Source organism: Neoarius graeffei, chromosome 12 (assembly GCF_027579695.1).
Source record: "Neoarius graeffei isolate fNeoGra1 chromosome 12, fNeoGra1.pri, whole genome shotgun sequence".
Classification (NCBI taxonomy): domain Eukaryota; kingdom Metazoa; phylum Chordata; class Actinopteri; order Siluriformes; family Ariidae; genus Neoarius; species Neoarius graeffei.
The window spans coordinates 20,822,058-20,841,329 of record NC_083580.1 but is presented as its reverse complement, the minus strand read 5'-3'; the positions used below and the strand labels follow the sequence as shown (position 1 = coordinate 20,841,329).

Here is a 19,272-nt window from a genome sequence, read left to right as displayed (position 1 = left end):
CAATTTGTGTGCGCTACTAAACCGGTACAGTGTTTTTATTCAAAAATCAAGAGCCCATCACAAGGCTTTCCAAACCTTTGGGGGCAAACAAGCTTCAAATGGCCATTATGAATCTCCTGTAGAAAACAGACCATTTGGGAGGTTTAAAGGCTACAGGAGATCTTTTTTAAAAATACAAACGTTAATTGTAAAAGGAAAACCGGTTAGTGTTAGTACTCAGTAGCAGTCTAGGACAGGTCATAAGTACGCAATTTGAAACAAAACACGAGCTTGTTTCATGGAGATAGATGAACAGAAATTTGGCCATTTTATTACGGAATTCTTACACTGGCGTTGCACGTCAGGAAAGTGAAAAGACTAAAATGTAAACTTCATTTAAATGAGGCTTGATTAAAGATAACTCCCAAATGTGACTTCCACAGAACCCATACATGTGGAAATGGTCTCTCTCGCTCTCTCTCTCACACACACACACCTGTGTCATCCGTCCTGCCATTGGTCAGTCTGAAGGAGTTCGAGTGGCTTCCTGCCTGCTTGTACTTCTTAAACCTGTCACAACACAGGGATACAAATAGAGAAAAAAAGAACTAAAAATCAGTATCGTGAATGAGCTTTAACTCAGCATGTGTGCAAGAGGGAGAGGAGAGGAGAAAAGAAAAGAAGGCAGAGGAACCGGAATGATACAGGTAATCACTGCTAATGGCAAGAAGGTTGTGAGAGTTTGAAAGTGAGGACTGCCAGACAAAAACACTGCTGCAGGATCTTTAACCCTTAAATCGCACAGCTCTGTGAAATACATTTGCCTGAAACACACCTGGCAAATGAGTTAATGTAAATGTACTGCATTATATATATATTGTGTGTGTGTGTGTGTGTGTGTGTCTATCACCTGACCTGAGCATGTAAAGAACGATGATAATGAAGAAGATGACCAGCAGAGACGATAAGGCCACCGTCACAGCGATGATCGCTGTGTCTTGATTTGAGGATGGTTGAGTGATGTCCACGGGTCCAACAAGTGCAGTTAAAAAAAAAACAAAAAAACCCACACAAGTCAACTGGATTGTTTACACCACAGGGTATGTATTATGAACATGCAATATTTAAATAATATTGGCTGGCATTCAGTGGTATATTCCATTCAGCTAGCATGATATTCAACAAGTCAAAGAGTTGTTCAATATCATGCTAGCTCAATGGAATGTATCCGATATACCACAAAAAAAAAAAAATCCAGCCAATATCATCATAATCATTATACATACACATTCATTTTAGTTGCTCAATGCGTCTTTCTCTTTCAAAATTCTCTCAAAATCTCCTGTATTTAATGAACCAAACCTCACAGCCATATTTGTTTACAAACTGTCACAGTCGCTCGCTAGCACGGAAGTTGTGTGTCTCCGGCGTGCCTCTTTTCCAGCTTTTCAATGTCCGTTGGTATGTTTTTCTCTTGTAAACATGCCTGAATATCTAATGAAGTTTTGGTAGCCTTTCGGGTGTTCAATGCATCTTTCTCTTTCCCAGCGGACAAAGAAATGCTTCTGCGAACGTACAGCAGAAAACTCTTATATTGAATATTTGACAACCATGCAATATCGCAAACCATATTGGACACTCATTCTCCATTGGGTAGAGTGATGTAGTACACGTAGGATAAGCGATATGTAACAATATTGCATGCTATCAAACCAAATGAATGAAACCCACTAGAAGGGAAAAAGAATACATGTTTTTAGCCCATGGAAAATGTATCCTGTATGTATAATAATATATTATACTTATATACTTTTTTAAATGAAATGCTCAAGTAATGGATTCAATGAGAAATGCCGGTTCAGTGATGGTAACCACAGATTTATGAACGCCCGTTGCCACTTGATGAAGAGAAAAGAATGTGTGTATCAAAAATATTAACTGAGATGCTTTGAGAGACTTTTTAAATCAAATCAAATCACAATCCCACGGATTGCAATCTTATCGAATCACGAGCCATCCCTGGGTCATATCCAAGACATTAACATTTCCGCCCCCCCGACTTTTGGATCATCCTATTATTTGTGCAAATATAGTTCAACTTACCAGTGGGTTTTTCTGCATGAAAATGTATGCATTAAAATATAAAACAAAACAAGAGTGCTCTGAGAGCACAATATCCCCCGCTGGCAACTAGGCCATAACTCTGGTAAAATGCGACTGAATTGAACGAAATTGCAACACGCGTATTACCAACATATAACAAAGAATTCCGTCAAGTTTCGTGAAAGTCCTCCAAAAATTGTGTGAGGAGTTGATTTCAGAATGTGAGTACTAGTGCTGTCAAAAATGTTGCGTTATTAACGCGTTAACTTGACTCAATTTTAACAGCGATAATTTTTTTTATCGTGAGATTAACGCTCTGTGACATGATGTAGGTTTTTCATAAGCTTTTGAAACTGCCAGGAACTTGGAACAGAGACTTTGCTTAGAAAACCGATAGCAGCTAGACTGTAATGCCATGCCCCACACAGCCAGAGTCCTCTGCCCTCCCCCCAAAGAACCAGCGCGGGCAGGGCGCGCTAGTAGAGATGGGATTTATGGCTCTTTGATGGGATCCGCATCTTTGTGATCCGTTCTTTGAAAAGAGCCGTTCAAAAGACTGGCTAATTTGGCTCTTTTTAAATATTTATTCAGTTTTAAGAAGACAGCGTCTAAAGAAGCCAGATCCCTCTGAACTGTAAACTCAATGCTATCCCAGAAATCCTTCCTGTAATATGCAAATTTGGCCACCTCTGATTGGACAGCGCGACGCATCAACAGGCAGAAAGTGTAAAAGTACAAAATGTGTTAAGTGAGCTGAAACAGTAAAGATCAGATTCAATGCAATATTTATCAACGAACAACTTAAACTTAATATAATAGTGTACTTTATATTATAATCAAGCATGTCAAGCCTACCATCACTGTGTAACCTATCTCTCTGATTAGAGTTGCAGACTAACTCAAACAGTAGATCATTTCACTCATGGTTCTCTTGCTAGCCCCGCGCCGGTGCTCGGCTTAGGTTTCACTTTGCAGTGGCTGTGTGAAGACGTGTTATGCTTTGCAATAAAAAAAAAAAAAACATTGGTACAAAGCAAGCCCATTCACTTTTTTATGCTGATAAGAGAATTACAATGTTTTTTTATGTGACAAAAATGTGCGATTAAACGCAAGTTAACTATGACTGTCGCGACATTAATCGCGATTAAATATTTTAATCGCTTGACAGCACTAGTGAGTACCCTTCCTGGGACAGGCAGACAGAAATCGCCATGACATGATCCCCCTTCGGGCCTTTCGGCCAGCGGGGGATAAAAACCCAGAAGCAATATGAAACTTAGTGGAATTTTACCTTCACCACCACCACCTCCACCTCCACCTGTGGGGGGAGGGGGGGGGGGAGAGACTTGTCAGATTTCTCTCTCAATTACAAAGAGTAAATCAGAAACGCTGGTTACAAAAGATTAAATCAAGGTACCTAGGGTGATATGCATGTGCTATAAACTCCAATACTGCTTTTAATTCTTAACTGTAAATAAGTCAAAATTAAACCATCACAAAAAGTTTGAGATCCCAAACAGTTAACACACACATATACCTGGAGGATTGCTGATATGTGGCGTGGTGTTGATTTCAGGTGACTTGGTGGTCATACTGGAGTCATCAGGAGAAAGACCCGAAACTGGGGTAGTGTCATTATCAGGACCAGTGGGGAGGGTGGTGATGGAAGGACCCTTAGCTGTGGAAGGCATGGGCAGGGTTATGGGACGAGGAGTGGGAGTGATTTTCTCCTCTGTCCCTCCTCCTCTAATGGTGGTAGGCTCTGGGGGCGGTGCTCTGGTGGTGTGATTGGTGTGGGGAGGCGGAGCTGGAGTAGGGGTAGGAGGGGCCATGGGGCCCACTGAAGCTGGTGTCTCTACTGTTACTTTCGTAGTGGCAACAGTGGCAGGTTGCCTGGGGGGCGGGGTTGTGGCTGCAGGGGCAGTCTCATTAGTATGGTTGAGTCCTGTAGGGGGAGGAGTTGTGGGTTTGGTCGTCACAATCTGATTCGGATCTGACACAGAGAGAGACAGACAGACAGAGTCATCTGCGTTTGCATCTACTGCAATACAGCACATCATTATCAAATTTGCCATTTCAACTAAATAAAACTGATTGCTTTTGTTGAAAGAACCAAACTAAGAGACACACCTTTACAGTTTTTTTTTTACGTAAAGACTAACAGTAACCCAAGTAGCAAATAAGCCATGCAAAACAATAAAACAGACCGATCAAAATGCTTGCTTCAGTGACGAGAGACCCGGGCAGGTCTGAGCCCAGCCTTTTTCTGACTGGGAGATGGAATCTATGGTACATCATGAGCCTGGGTATATAATTATGTTAGAGGCTCTAGAAGGTTATAGAAACGCAGCGGTTAATCTGTGGGGGAAAAGTTTCAGGAACTGGTGCAAAGGCACATAAATAAGAAAAGAAAAGAAAAGAAAAAAAAGCCCGTTCAGAAATATGTTGACACGAGGATTCGAACTGGCGTTGCAAAAGCCGTTCCTTTCCTGGACAGCGTTCTAGACTGCTCAGCCATGGAGGATTACATTGTGAACTGAGGTCATGTAACATGGCGCTGATATAGGAATCGTGACCTGAGGCTGGCACAGCAATTACATTCTTAAAACACGCTCGAACTTGGTTCAACATACATATACAGACAGGTGCCTCTATAAGCTTCAGCCAAAAGCTGAGCCAATAAAATTACACCAAGGCAACAAAATCATTAAATGACAATTACATTATATTCAGTTTCTAATAATTCATGCCTTATAACGTTTTCACTGCCTTATTAAAGACTGTGTTGCTTCCACCCTTACGAGATGAGTGATCTGCACGCTAATGGAGGTTTTGTGGTGGAAATCATGCGGTGCGACAGCGATAATAAATGACACACGCAGTGTTCTAATACCCACCAAACATGTCTCCCCATTACATGACCGCTAAGAGTGAAATCATCTGTGAAATCATACCAGCCAACCGCATCTTTTCAAACAGGGGGGGTGACGACGACACTTGATGGAAAGCCCTATCCACTCATGTCTGTATGTATGAGCTCACAGACGCCCTAGCATCGCTGTAATTGACGGGGGTTGGAGAGAAAAGAATAAATAAATAAAAATAATTCACCCCTCAAATTTTGTAATCTTGGCCAATGATGGCTGTGTGGCATCAATGGGATTCAAACTAGCCATCTCTGGATGATGGGGCGGAACACGCTTCTGTTGCACCACTCCAGAGCCCCTTAAATTATATTTCTAAACCATAGCTCAAAAAAGCCAGTTTTTAAAATCGCATAAGGTCATTTTGTATACATCACAGTACGGTTAAATTTGTTTTTCAGATGCTCCTTCAGCATAAACTACACTGAACATTAGTGTCCCATAACTTTGAATGTTTTCATGCGGTTTCTCCAACCGTCTTCATTTCAGTCCATTTTTAGTTGGATGTAAACCTTAAGTACCATGAGGGAATAAATTTTGGCACCATACTGTGTCAAGAAGGCGATAAAGTAAATCTGTGGAAGTTTAAAAGTAAAAGCTGATAATTTGCATTATTTTACTGCTTTTGAACCCCGTCGCTTTACAGTGTTCTATGTCTTTTATATAACTGTGTACAATATTCTACAAAAGATGTTTTTGTACTTTTTGCTGACCACAAGCTTCAGACTGAGACCTGATTTGCTATTTGCACTTGCGTATGCACACTTTTGCACACCCGTTTCCAATAACAAAACATTTATAGACTGCGACAGAAACGAGCATTTCAGAGCCAGCCTTAAATAAAAAAAACAAATAAAATAAAAATTAATAATAATAATTCACATCACTGCACCTTTAAAACTGAACTTTAAAAGTTATTTAACAGTTACCAGCAGATTAGGGAGTCTGATGACACAAAGAGGGAGAGGTGAGAAAGAGATTTGATAGATAAACAGATTTATTGCAGAAAGATTCATCTCCAACCAACATTTGTACAGGAAATCACAGCTGTGTGACTGCCGTAACGCTAGAATTTAACGTTGTCCATCTACTGACAAAGCTAGACGGCCTTTCGATTTCATAAAATTGGTGAAATTTAGTTCCCTCTGAAATTTGGTCATCGTGATATGTTTATTTCTGTAATATCTCAAAAAGCAAGCCTATTCTGTGGCTAGGAAGTTATTTAATTTCAGGGGATTCTCTCACTCGCTTCGTGCAGTCAAGCAGACAAAGGAAGTCCATGTGCGCATGCGCAGGTTTACCATCATCGTCTTCTTTTGGGTTTTATGGTAGCTGGCATCCAATGTTGCATTACTGCCATCTACAGATTTACCTTTGACCGTGCACAGACAGTTACATCATTCTGTCGCTAAACGAACAGCTGATCACACCGAGGTGCTCGCTGACGGCCGATATTTATAAGTTTGGTCCTGCGTTTCCTTTCCTTCACAACATAATGTCTTTTCTTCTCGCTTTCCGTTACTGTAGTCGGTCTTTCACATTTCATTCACGCGCTCCCATCTTCCATTGTTCTCTCCTGTTTCAAATTTGTATCCTACAATGCCTTGTGTGGACGGCAAAAGCCCACCATGTTATGCATGACATAGTATCTTGAATTAGGTCATGGTGAAGCAGGAAAAAATAGCAGAGAATTTAGGGCCACATGGCCTTAAATTAATAAACTGTTCTATTTTTTTTAAAAAAACTAAAAAAATTGGAAGTCTGTGATTCGAATTCAGTGGATTTCGGTCCTCGAAACAAAAATAACAGTGTCAGGGAAAATTCTTTTATGACCTAACTCGAAAAATCTGAAAGGCGTTAAGCACTGGTGTTACAAGAATGCTCGGGTGCTAATGTAGTGTGAATAATTCAGCCACATTGAAGCAATAAAAGACAAAACTTAACTTATGTTACCCGAATTAATTAAAAGGCTGCACCGAGCTTACCTGAGAGTTTGGGTGTTTCCTGGGCCCAACCAAAGGCCAAGGCACACAACAGGAGCAGGGGACACAAACCCATACTGCCCTGAAAAAGAGAGAGAGACACTGTAACAGGGTGTCTACAGGTTCGTCCAAGTTAAATTTAAGACTTTTTCATACCATGTTCCAAAAAAAAGAAAGACCAAATCTAAAGTCACGCAAAAACGTACTCTTTTGAAAAAAAAAACCACTATATAATTTAATGTAACTTATTGTTCTTGTAAACATTCACCAGAAAACACTATTCTAGTAGAAGTACTTCATTTCTTTTCCTTGACAGGCATTCACACACTCAGAACACAATATAAGGATCGGATAAACTTATAACTATGTGACGATCAGAATGCAGTCACAACGTTTGACTCCAATGTAACAATGTGAAAATGTGAATGAAGTCACACACAGAATCTAATGCAACAGGCTTTTTTAATTATTATTTTCTCTGCTTGGGGAGTCACACTGTAAGCAGAATTGTTCAATTCCATCTTTGGTCAAACAACAATGCAGAAAACAACAGTCAAACAATGTGAATGCACATACACCTGAAACTTCGGCTCACTCACTTGAAAGGTATGCTCACTTGCACTTCTTAAAACACTTGGAACGATACCCACACACAAACAATACTATTCTCTCACATGCACGCAATAGTGACAAGTCATGGAATCCACGGACACATGTCGGCTGAAACGAATCCGAGAAAATCGCAAAAGAAGCATTAATTAATTTATTGAGCCTTAATTAATTAATTTATTTAGCATTAATTAATGCTTCTTTTGCAATTTTCTCGGATTCATTTCGGCCAACATGTGTCCGTGGATTCCATGACTCGACACAGTCTCGCACACACACAATTTTCTCTTACATCTCGCAGATCTATCCTCTTCTCCACGACCGTTAGTGGTGGCAGCGCTGAAGTCGGATATTTGAGGCTGATGCTCGCGGCCTTTAGCAAAAGCAACGTGCTTGGCGCTCTTCATATGAGAGTCCACCACTCTTATCCCCATTGTGCCCAACTTAAAAGTCTTACAGCATGCTACACAGTATGCCTCGTTGGCATCTTTGGGTACAGCTTTCAGCCACCACGAGTATTTTGCATCTTGCAGCCAGTTATCATTACATTTACATTTACCCATTGTGGCTCGGACTACCCTCCATCAACAGATCAGGCACTGAGTGGTTGTCAAGCACGTGTGTGTCTAGCAACCGGTGGATTCGGAGCCTGCGCAGTATAATTGTGAGCATCAAAAATGATTAAACTTTTTCCCCATCCAAAGTGAACCACATTTTAACGATATGACTGAGTAACATCTCCATAAATTTAAGACCACGGGGTTTGAAATTTAAGACTTTTTAATGGCCTTATTTTAGGAAAATTAAATTTAAGACTTTTTAAGGACCCGTGGCCACCCTGTGTAAAGCATCTTCGCTTTAACTCGCACTGTCAGATGTCCAATTTTTCCTAATATGAAGCATTTTTTCCTCCTTGCTACTGATAAGACGCATGCATAACAAACATTTGCTAGATTCTAAATATGAAACATTGCCCACTGTAAATTATATTCCTCATCCAAAAATTCCCGGGCGGCACGGTGGTGTAGTGGTTAGCACTGTCGCCTCACAGCAAGAAGGTCCTGGGTTCGATCCCCGTGGCCGGCGAGGGCCTTTCTGTGTGGAGTTTGCGTGTTCTCCCCGTGTCCGCGTGGGTTTCCTCCGGGTGCTCCGGTTTCCCCCACAGTCCAAAGACATGCAGGTTAGGTTAACTGGTGACTCTAAATTGACCGTAGGTGTGAATGCGAGTGTGAATGGTTGTCTGTGTCTATGTGTCAGCCCTGTGATGACCTGGCGACTTGTCCAGGGTGTACCCCGCCTTTCACCCGTAGTCAGCTGGGATAGGCTCCAGCTTGCCTGCGACCCTGTAGAACAGGATAAAGCGGCTAGAGATAATGAGATGAGATGAGAAAATTCCCATGAAGGGATTGGCCAAGGATGGCTCACATGACATAAAATAGTTCTGCCATTGATGAAGCAATGCATCTCGTGATGTCAAAAATGGAAACTAAATAAATAAATGGATATGGTGTGAGTCAGTCATGGTACATCCTGGATATACCATGAACTGATGTCACAATTTTAAGCTTTATGGCCAACTCGAGTCACAGCTGTGGCTCCATGAGCATTTTTGTGTGTGTAGATCTACATCATATGATACATTTTTTTTTAATATTTATTTCTAATTCTTTGTAGTTAACACTTAGTTTGGAATTTTTTGACAAGGGATATAAATCAAATTATGGATTCACTTCGGTGACTGGCATAGTACCATTTTCTTCAAGACTGCACCCCTCATAAGATAACACTATGCCAGTCACCTCAGAGAATCCATAATTTCAACCGGAGCCTCTCAGTGTACGGCATATTTGATTAGTATAACCATTAATCTTGTTGCAACAGGAAATAGAAAAAGGGGGTATGGTTAGATTCTGACCAGATTCACCAAGGACAAGATACAGTGGTGCTTTAAAGTTTGTGAACCCTTTAGAATGTTCTATATTTCTGCATAAATATGACCTAAAACATCATCAGATTTTCACACAAGTCCTAAAAGTAGATAAAGAAAACCCAGTTAAACAAATGAGACAAAATTATTATACTTGGTCATTTATTTCTTGAGGAAAATGATCCAATATTACATATCTGTGAGTGGCAAAAGTATGTGAACCTCTAGGATTAGCAGTTAATTTGAAGGTGAAATTACAGTCAGGTGTTTTCAATCAGTGGGATGACAATCAGGTGTGAGTGGGCACCCTGTTTTATTTAAAGAACAGGGATCTATCAAAGTCTGAGCTTCACAACACATGTTTGTGGAAGTGTATCATGGCACGAACAAAGGAGATTTCTGAGGACCTCAGAAAAAGCATTGTTGATGCTCATCAGGCTGGAAAAGGTTACAAAACCATCTCTAAAGAGTTTGGACTCCACCAATCCACAGTCAGACAGATTGTGTACAAATGGAGGAAATTCAAGACCATTGTTACCCTCCCCAGGAGTGGTCGACCAACAAAGATCACTCCAAGAGCAAGGCGTGTAATAGTTGGCGATGTCACAAAGGACCCCAGGGTAACTTCTAAGCAACTGAAGGCCTCTCTCACATCGGCTAATGTTCATGAGTCCACCATCAGGAGAACACTGAACAACAATGGTGTGCATGGCAGGGTTGCAAGGAGAAAGCCACTGCTCTCCAAAAAGAACATTGCTGTTCGTCTGCAGTTTGCTAAAGATCACGTGGACAAGCAAGAAGGCTATTGGAAAAATGTTTTGTGGACGGATGAGACCAAAATAGAACTTTTTGGTTTAAATGAGAAGCATTATGTTTGGAGAAAGGAAAACACTGCATTCCAGCAGAAGAACCTTATCCCATCTGTGAAACATGGTGGTAGTAGTATCATGGTTTGGGCCTGTTTTGCTGCATCTGGGCCAGGACGGCTTGCCATCGTTGATGGAACAATGAATTCTGAATTATACCAGCGAATTCTAAAGGAAAATATCAGGACATCTGTCCATGAACTGAATCTCAAGAGAAGGTGGGTCATGCAGCAAGACAACGACCCTAAGCACACAAGTTGTTCTACCAAAGAATGGTTAAAGAAGAATAAAGTTAATGTTTTGGAATGGCCAAGTCAAAGTCCTGACCTTAATCCAATCAAAATGTTGTGGAAGGACCTGAAGCGAGCAGTTCATGTGAGGAAACCCACCAACATCCCAGAGTTGAAGCTGTTCTGTACAGAGAAATGGGCTAAAATTCCTCCAAGCCGGTGTGCAGGACTGATCAACAGTTACCGGAAACATTTAGTTGCAGTTATTGCTGCACAAGGGGGTCACACCAGATACTGAAAGCAAAGGTTCACATACTTTTGCCACTCACAGATCTGTAATATTGGATCATTTTCCTCAATAAATAAATGACTGAGTATAATATTTTTGTCTCATTTGTTTAACTGGGTTCTCTTTATCTACTTGTAGAACGTGTGTGAAAATCTGATGATGTTTTAGGTCATATTTATGCAGAAATATAGAAAATTCTAAAGGGTTCACAAAATTTCAAGGTGCACTGTAGCAGTCTTGCACTTTAGTGGTTCCCAGTGTTAGACCTTCAAACCGCTGCAGATCTCTGTGTGATGGCATGAGGTTTAGAACCCACAGCACTTTGCTATAAGCCTATTATTTAGCAATCAGACAAGGAACACTCTGATGCTGTTGATTTAACCGCTGTGGTAACAGGCTACCATTAGCTAGGCTAAGCTAGCTAGCTGTGCTTGGCCCATATCAAACACAGCTGATGCAGTTACCCGAGACCCTGAGTGTGCTGCATTAGCCAACAGATTCAGTGTGTGTATTCAGTGTATGACGAGTGTGTTAGACAAGCAAAAGAGCTGAAAATGAGCTCAAGATCATGATTTAAATTCAGTGTGTGTTCAGGACGAAGACGAAACCTCAAACATTTTGGCTAGGTACACTGGGTCTTAAATATATATTTTATGGCATTTAAGAAAGAAAAATAACAATTTGAAAGAAAAATAACTTATTTAATTATCCAAATCACTCCAATGCAGTCACGTAGTAGTTTACAATCTCCTCCCATACCCCTTTTCCACCAAATCAGTTCCAGGGCTGGTTCGGGGCCAGTGCTGGTGCTGGTTCACAACTCGTTCAACTTGCGAGCCAGCTGAGAACCAGTTTGCTTTTCCATAGCTCGCAGGGCTAAGCGGAGCCACGTCATTACATCGCTGCATACGTCATTACGTCGCTGTATACGGAAGTTACGGCGCTACATTTGCATAAACCTTGGCGCGAATATCAAAGCAAAAACAACATGGAATAAGCAGCAGCGGCAACAACAACAACAATAATAATAATAAATGACTTCGCGTTTGTACAGCTGCTGCTTCTCGTCGCTTAAAAATGGCGATCTTTCGCGGTCTTGATATTGTTGTTGGTCTTAACAACTCCGCCCCCCGCTGACGTAAGCGGTTCTTTCCTCTGGCCCAGCAGAGAGCTGGTGCTCGCCTGGAACCGGTTTTTCTGGCCCCAGAGCCAGTTCTTTGTCAGTGGAAACAGAAAACCCGGTTCCAAACTAAGCACTGGCCCCGAACCAGCCCTGGAACTGCTTTGGTGGAAAAGGGGGCCCAGTGTAGTGATACACTCTGCATGTTTGGGGCAGTTAGGTGTTTTTCTCGGCTTGTTCTGTTTCAGTACATTTGCTTACTTTCAGAAAGCCAGTCGCCTTTTTTCACCATATCAAAATCATACATAAGAACATGTGACCGAGAACGCAAGGATGCTGTGATTACTGGTTTCCGTTACAGCAAAGTGTATTTTACGGAAAGGAAGGGACATGCTGAGAAGTGTCATTCACAGTGCAAGAAATAAGGCCAGACCAGTGGATATTTACCAGTAATTTTTGCATTTGTCCGTGTGTATTTCAAAAGCATCAAACCGGATGGCCCACGAAAAATTTTAAATATATGGGTCTAATCTTCTTCTAATTTTCTTCCAAATGTTACACTGGGCGAATACATCATGTCGTAACACGGCCTGCGAAACAGGAGCCCGCGCGGGCACTTCTTTAAAATTTCATAATTTGGCCACTGATGGTCCTAACCCTGCCAAAATTTACAGACACCGCCCTCTCACCCGAGACCTTTCGAACCAGTACAGGCACGGCCTGCTACGACCCCACCTCGGCCTGTTATTTTCCCCCGAAAACCCTGTGCGAACGCTGCTCACCAAAATCTTTAATATGAGCCCTGGCTCGAGCCAGCATTTAAAAATTCTTAACTCAGCCACCGATGGTCCCAGCCCTGCTAAACTTTACAGGCACCTCCCTCTCCCCGAAACCTTTCGAACGAGCTCAGGCTCGGCCTGATCTGACATCAGGAGCAATTGCGGAAAGCTTTAGCACGAGCCCTGGCTCCAGCTGCTTGCTCGCATGGGGATTTAAAAATTCATAACTCGGCCATTGAAAGTCCTAGCCCCGGCAAAATATACAGGCACCTCCTTCTCCCCGAGTGGCACACTAAATAGGACAATACACTCAGTATTCGCTGCTGTTTTTATTGCACGATGCAGTTGAACCTGTGTTTTCGGGTTGACGGTATCAGATTGATCCAGTCATTGATTAAGAGTTCAGTTTACATGAAACTTTGCAGTACAGTATTATGTTAAGTGCCAAAGTACCAATCAATGGTTATGTTATTATTACACGCATTTTTCCCCCCATTCATAATAAGAATGACAGTCATATGCTTTAGAGGATGTAGATTTATATTTGAATAGTTTTTATTCTTCTATTTTCTAAGTTCTAGTCCAGCAGATTTTACTCTGAATGCCAAATGAGATTCCCATGTCTAGTTTTGAGTCATTTTGCTACAAAGTTACTTGGAATCTCGTACTCAAAATTTTAACTCTATTATGTAAGAATAATTGTATTGTTAATTACTGAATTTCTTATAGACTTATTATAAACATAGGATAAACAAAACAAAACAAATCAGTGCGTTTACATGCAAATAGAGAAAATCGAATTTCTGCCGTAGCTCGGCTGAACTCAAACCGAACTGGATTTCTCGTAATCGAGCTATGCGACCTAGATTATGCGATTGTAGCCGAGCTACTTAGTGCATGTAAACCCTATCGAGCTACGTAGTCGAGCTACTTACTTCAGCACTGCCCCTTCCAGAAGTGACGAGACCACAAGCGGTTCAACAAGTGCTGAACTGCTTCGTTGTTGTCCATCTTCTCTCTCTCGATGTTGCTGTCCTCGTCGTCGTTCTTCTTGTGAACACGGAACTTATAACTTTGTTTATACTCTTGAATAGCTCTTCTTCATGACGACAACCGGAAGTGTACCAACACGATGGGGCGTGTAGCGCCACCTGTGGCTCGGGTGCACAATGTACCTCACACAATAGCTCGATTTCCTTGTGTGCATGTAGGATTGGATTTCTCTGGCACCCCTGCTGGGACCCTTAGCTCGATTACCGACAGTAGCTCGATTTGGATGTGCATGTAAACGCACTGATTGTTTCATGAGTGTTATTAGAGTACCTATATACGAGTACCAGTAAGTTGTAACCAACTGGAACTTCCTTACCCTCCCATACTTTTTTCTAGACATGGAACTGACCTGTGTGTGCCACTGTTTCCTTAGGTAGAACTTTCAGCATGTTTTTCTTGAATCTTCTGACATTTTCTTGTAAATTAGATTCAATTTGTAGTGTAATTAGCAACTCATGGTGTTGTGTAATTTGGCCTCTGAAGATCACAAAAATGTGCCTGGGTGCAAAGGTAGGCCCCGGACCCCTGGCCGCATTGTTCCAAGCCATTGGGCTGGAATTTGGACAGACAACATTTCAGACTTGTCCGTCCTGTGACAGTCTGCTTAAAATTCCTTATTTCCTACACTGCATCAATTAAACTTGGGCTTGTGCAATATTCCCCCCCCCGCTCGCAAATGACCATTAAAAAAAAAGGCCCGTGCAACACACCTGCACAATATTTTCACGATGCAGAATTCACAGCAGACCTGTAGTCTAACAACTGCCGTTGTACAGTATACGAGCCCACCACGTAATGCTTAAAGCCAAATAAAACCCAAAGAATAAACGCCGCTTGCCAATCACAGCAAGTGCCAATTTGGTCCCTGCACACTTTTTAATTGAAAATAAAACAATTTATCCATTCTAAATCATGATCTTCCTAAGAATAGGCTTCTCTGGACGCAGCCATGTGCACTGAAATCGGATATCGGCTTGTGATGGAGCCGACACACTAGTACACCGTTTACTTTAGTAACAGACAGCCATTAAATAAAGGCTTATTATTCTTTAAAAAATATGCACATAAATTTCTATATAAAAAGTTATATATAAAATGACTGAATGAGTCAAAGACGAGTTCAATATCATGCTAGCTGAATGGAATATACCTGATCGACCATGAAAAAAAGCCAGCCAATCTTATTATTATACAGACACACACTCTTCATATCAGCAGTCTAGAAGGCCAACGCGAGCTTACCTGCGACTCGATGCTGTTAGCGCGGCAGTCCAGTTACCTTCTAGATGGTGTAGTGTTAGCGAAGGTCAATGCTAGTGCATGCCAATGCTATTGCAGTCAAGCTGAATATTATCATTAGCATCTACCCTGTGTAATTTATTTAGTTACTTTTAAAATCAACATCGACGACTACACACAACGGAGCGACCTGGCAGCCAAAATTCTCTCTAAATCTTCTGCTTTTGATGAAGCAAACCTTGCTTAAATGTTTGTTTACAAACCATCACAGTCACTCACTAGTGCAGACGTTTTACATCTCTGACGTGTCTCTTTTCCAGTTTTTCGATGTCCGTTGGTATGTTTTTCTTTTGTAAATATGCATGAAGAATATATAATGAAGTTTTGGTAGCCTTTCGGGTGTTCAGCGCGTCTTTGGTTTCAGTTTATTTATTTAGTGCCTAAACCTAGCACTGGATTAGCCTCGTCGTCTCTCTTTCCCAGCCGACAAAGAAATGACTGTGTGCATGTGAAGCAGAAAAGTTGTGTCAGTGGATCTTTGCATGAGCTCCGATATGCGACGTCGTGTTGTCTTGACAACGTGCAATACCATAACAATATTGCAAGCTCATTCTATATTGGGGAGAGTGACGTAATACATGGAGGATAAGCGATATGATAATATTGCATGCCATCAATAAACCTGCTAGAAGGAAATAGAATACATGTTTTTATTCAATGGAAAAAGTGGCCCGTACGTATAATAAATTTATGATATTACACGGTTGTGCAAAGATATGAAGTTTATCTTCGAATTTAAATGCGAATCAAAAGAATTTTACTTTTGAACTGGTGTGTTATATCATGGTTTTCCCCAAAGCGTTTTAGCGTATCGGGCCCGATATGCTTGCTCTGCCTGCCGATACGCTTAGTCGCTTTAGTTAAAATACGATACGCTTAGATTTATATCGATACGTTAAATTTCCTACCCACAAGTAACTAGATACATAGGAGAGCAAATAACAGATCCATTTCCATATTGATTGATATTTGCGTTAAACAAGCGGTCTTTTTTTTTTCCAATGTTTGTGTTGATTCTGTCAAAGTAATATGCCCGTGTGGTATGATGTAAACAAACGAACGATGTCAAGATCACGTGTTCAAACTGTCCAATAAAAATATCGAAAGAAAACGTCAAGACATCCCGGAATTTTCCGATTCATTATAAGCGATCTCATTGGCTGCCGATGTTGTCCCCCACCAGACGGACAAAGCCGACTGATTTTAAAATCACAAAAATTTGACCTAGTCTATCATCATTATGGTTTCGATCAAAGATTGGTTGACTAAACGTCAACAAACCCACGTGAGTGATGGTGCACAAAACCAAACAACTGTCACGACAACGAAAACGTCGTCAAGTTTGATCACAGCAACTGGCTCAAAAAGCACTCGCTGGACAATTTGATCCACATCAGCATGGATGACCGCGAGATGGACTATTGCCCCTTTTCCACCAAAGCAGTTCCAGGGCTGGTTCGGGGCCAGTGCTTAGTTTGGAACCGGGTTTTCTGTTTCCACTGACAAAGAACTGGCTCTGGGGCCAGAAAAAACGGTTCCAGGCTAGCACCAACTCTCTGCTGGGCCAGAGGAAAGAACCGCTTACGTCAGCGGGAGGGAGTTGTTAAGACCAACAACAATAACAAGACCGCAAAAGATCGCCATTTTTAAGCGACGAGAAGCAGCAGCTGTACAAATGTGAAGTCATCCATTATTATTATTGTTGTTGCTGCTGCTGCTTCTTCCGTGTTATTTTTGCTTCGATATTCGCGCCAAGGTTTATGCAAACGTAGCGACGTAACTGACGTATACAGCGACGTAATGACGTGGCTTCCCTTAACACCGCGAGCTATGGAAAAGCAAACTGGTTCTCAGCTGGCTCACAAGTTGAATGAGTTGTGAACCAGCACCAGCCCCGAACCAGCCCTGGAACTGATTTGGTGGAAAAGGGGTAAATGAGAGGGTTGCCCAACATTGGGCCAAGCAAAAGCCAAGGAGAATTAATCTGCTTTAAAGGAGTAGAAAACTCAATTCATACGTTTAAGTTTACAGAAAGATTATGTACTTCTTAACAAATTGTCTTCATGAATGTGTTGTGTCAAATGTAGCATAATTTCGAATAATAATCATAAGCATCTTTGGCAGTGTGAGGTCACTGGGATCCATTTAACAAAAGAAGGCTCCGGATTATTCTTTTCTTAAAGGCTCACAGTGACATCACACTGCCAAATATGCTTATCGTTATTATTCGAAATTATGCTACATTTGACACAAACACATTCATGAAGACAATTTGTTAATAAGTACATAATCTTTCTGCAAACCTAAATGTATGAATTAAGTTTTCTTTTCCTTTAAATATGTTTTAATCTTAATCTAGTCCATTTAATAAAGTGCCAAAATTTAAAAACTTTATAATATGCAGGTGCCTTACTTTTCTTTTCAGTGTATCTTAGTTATACATATATTACGGTAATTGCATCCGAAACATTCTAAATCATTACAGTTATAGTAATACAGCAACTTATTTTAAGGTGGCAGGTCTTAGGTTCAGATCCCTTTGTGATCAACAGGAGGTCATGATGATCGATTCTCTTCATTGGATTGCATAAGCTGGAGCAAACCACGGTTCATATTTTCATGTACGCTTTTGTTACAACACTACTTGATCAGAGATAATTAAGGGATCCCCGTAAATTTTCAATCCATCACATACCTCAGTAGTCTATAACAAAACAGTTTAACTTGCATGTTGAACTTTAAGGCGAAATTTCAAATATGTATACATTAATACTATTTAGGTCAGAAATCATTGAAACACTGGTAAAATCTACCCTATAATCATGTATCTAAAACCTCTCAGAGACCCTGAAAATGCACCTGAGAGCATCTATTTAAAAAAAAAAAAAAAACCAGACATCCCACCCCCCAGTTTCGCTTCGCGCCTTCAGCGCTTGCTTTTGGGCCGTTGGCGCTCAATTGTCTGTGTATTATCAGGCCAGAATTTAGGGCTTTAATTTTTTTCTGGGGAAAACACACATACACACATAATATTATATATATATATATATATATATATATATATATATATATATATATATATATATACATACATACATACATACACACACAATATATATATATATTATGTATGTGTGTGTATATTTTATATATATATATTATATATATAATATGTGTGTGTGTGTGTGTGTGTGTGTATATATAAAATATTATATCATCATGAGCGCAAATGGTGGTTGTGAATACTTTTGATGGTTCTGAAGAACCTGTGAGACCTACACCAGGTGGTAGAAGACGTTGTTTAAACAAAGATAACCATGACGAGAGCAAACAAAGCTTAAAAAATTCGCTATTCTGGTGGCGGGCTGATTATTGTTATTTAATTAGTGGTTTTGTCATGCTATTTAAGGCGGTATTTTGAATGGACTGCATTTAAAAAATTTAACTAACTGGCCATTTGTTATTTAGTTAGTTGTTTTCTGTGGTGGACGGTCTTAAAATGTAAGATTAACCATAAATGAATGAACGTTAAGTGTTTATATAACTTATTTGATTTTAGGCCATCCTTAAAAAAAAATCCGTTTCCTGTCCACCGGGTGAGCAAAAAAATTTTCAGTAGGGAGGGAGGGATGGATTTTATATATATATGGATGGATAAGAAATAGCAATGCTGTGTTTGCTTTTTCTTTCAGTACTTTTTTTATTACAAAAGCAGACACATTTAATAAAATATGACAGTTTAATCAACTGAAACTTGTACAAAAACTTTAAGTTAGCATTTTAAATGCTGACTGCAACATTTGCAAAACTTTTACAAAGGTACTTAAAATGTCTGACACACAGACTTTTTGTAGTTCTAAAATCGGCCGTTAGGTCTAGTTCGGATGAAATTACACTATTAAAATGATCACTGAATGATTTGTTTTTCTGAATCTTTACTATTTTGTTGTTTGCTAGAATACCATTTTGCGATTTCACACTTAAGCAAATGTTTGAAAACTCCGGATCTCCTTCCTTCATGATGGCTGCCATTTTTTTGTGCCGCACGGCGCATGCGCAGAGCTGATTCAGTTCTATGTTCTGCGCGGAATGCAGGGCTTTCCACAAGCGCC

At 40.6% G+C, this 19,272-nt stretch overlaps 1 protein-coding gene across 2 annotated transcripts in view; it reads right to left on the bottom strand.

The window, feature by feature from the left end:
* Positions 1-19,272, bottom strand: part of ptpra (protein tyrosine phosphatase receptor type A) — a 159,652-nt gene that overhangs the window by 52,010 nt on the left and 88,370 nt on the right. Inside the window, exons 3-7 of one of the 2 annotated variants that reach the window (XM_060935650.1) lie at positions 6,992-7,070; positions 3,620-4,075; positions 3,374-3,400; positions 895-976; positions 476-549 (exon numbers count right to left, since the gene is read on the bottom strand). In XM_060935650.1, the coding sequence (XP_060791633.1) occupies positions 476-549; positions 895-976; positions 3,374-3,400; positions 3,620-4,075; positions 6,992-7,064 (712 nt within the window). In that variant the 5' untranslated portion in view covers positions 7,065-7,070. The remainder of the gene's footprint in view (positions 1-475; positions 550-894; positions 977-3,373; positions 3,401-3,619; positions 4,076-6,991; positions 7,071-19,272) is intronic. The other variant, XM_060935651.1, reaches the window with a different exon arrangement.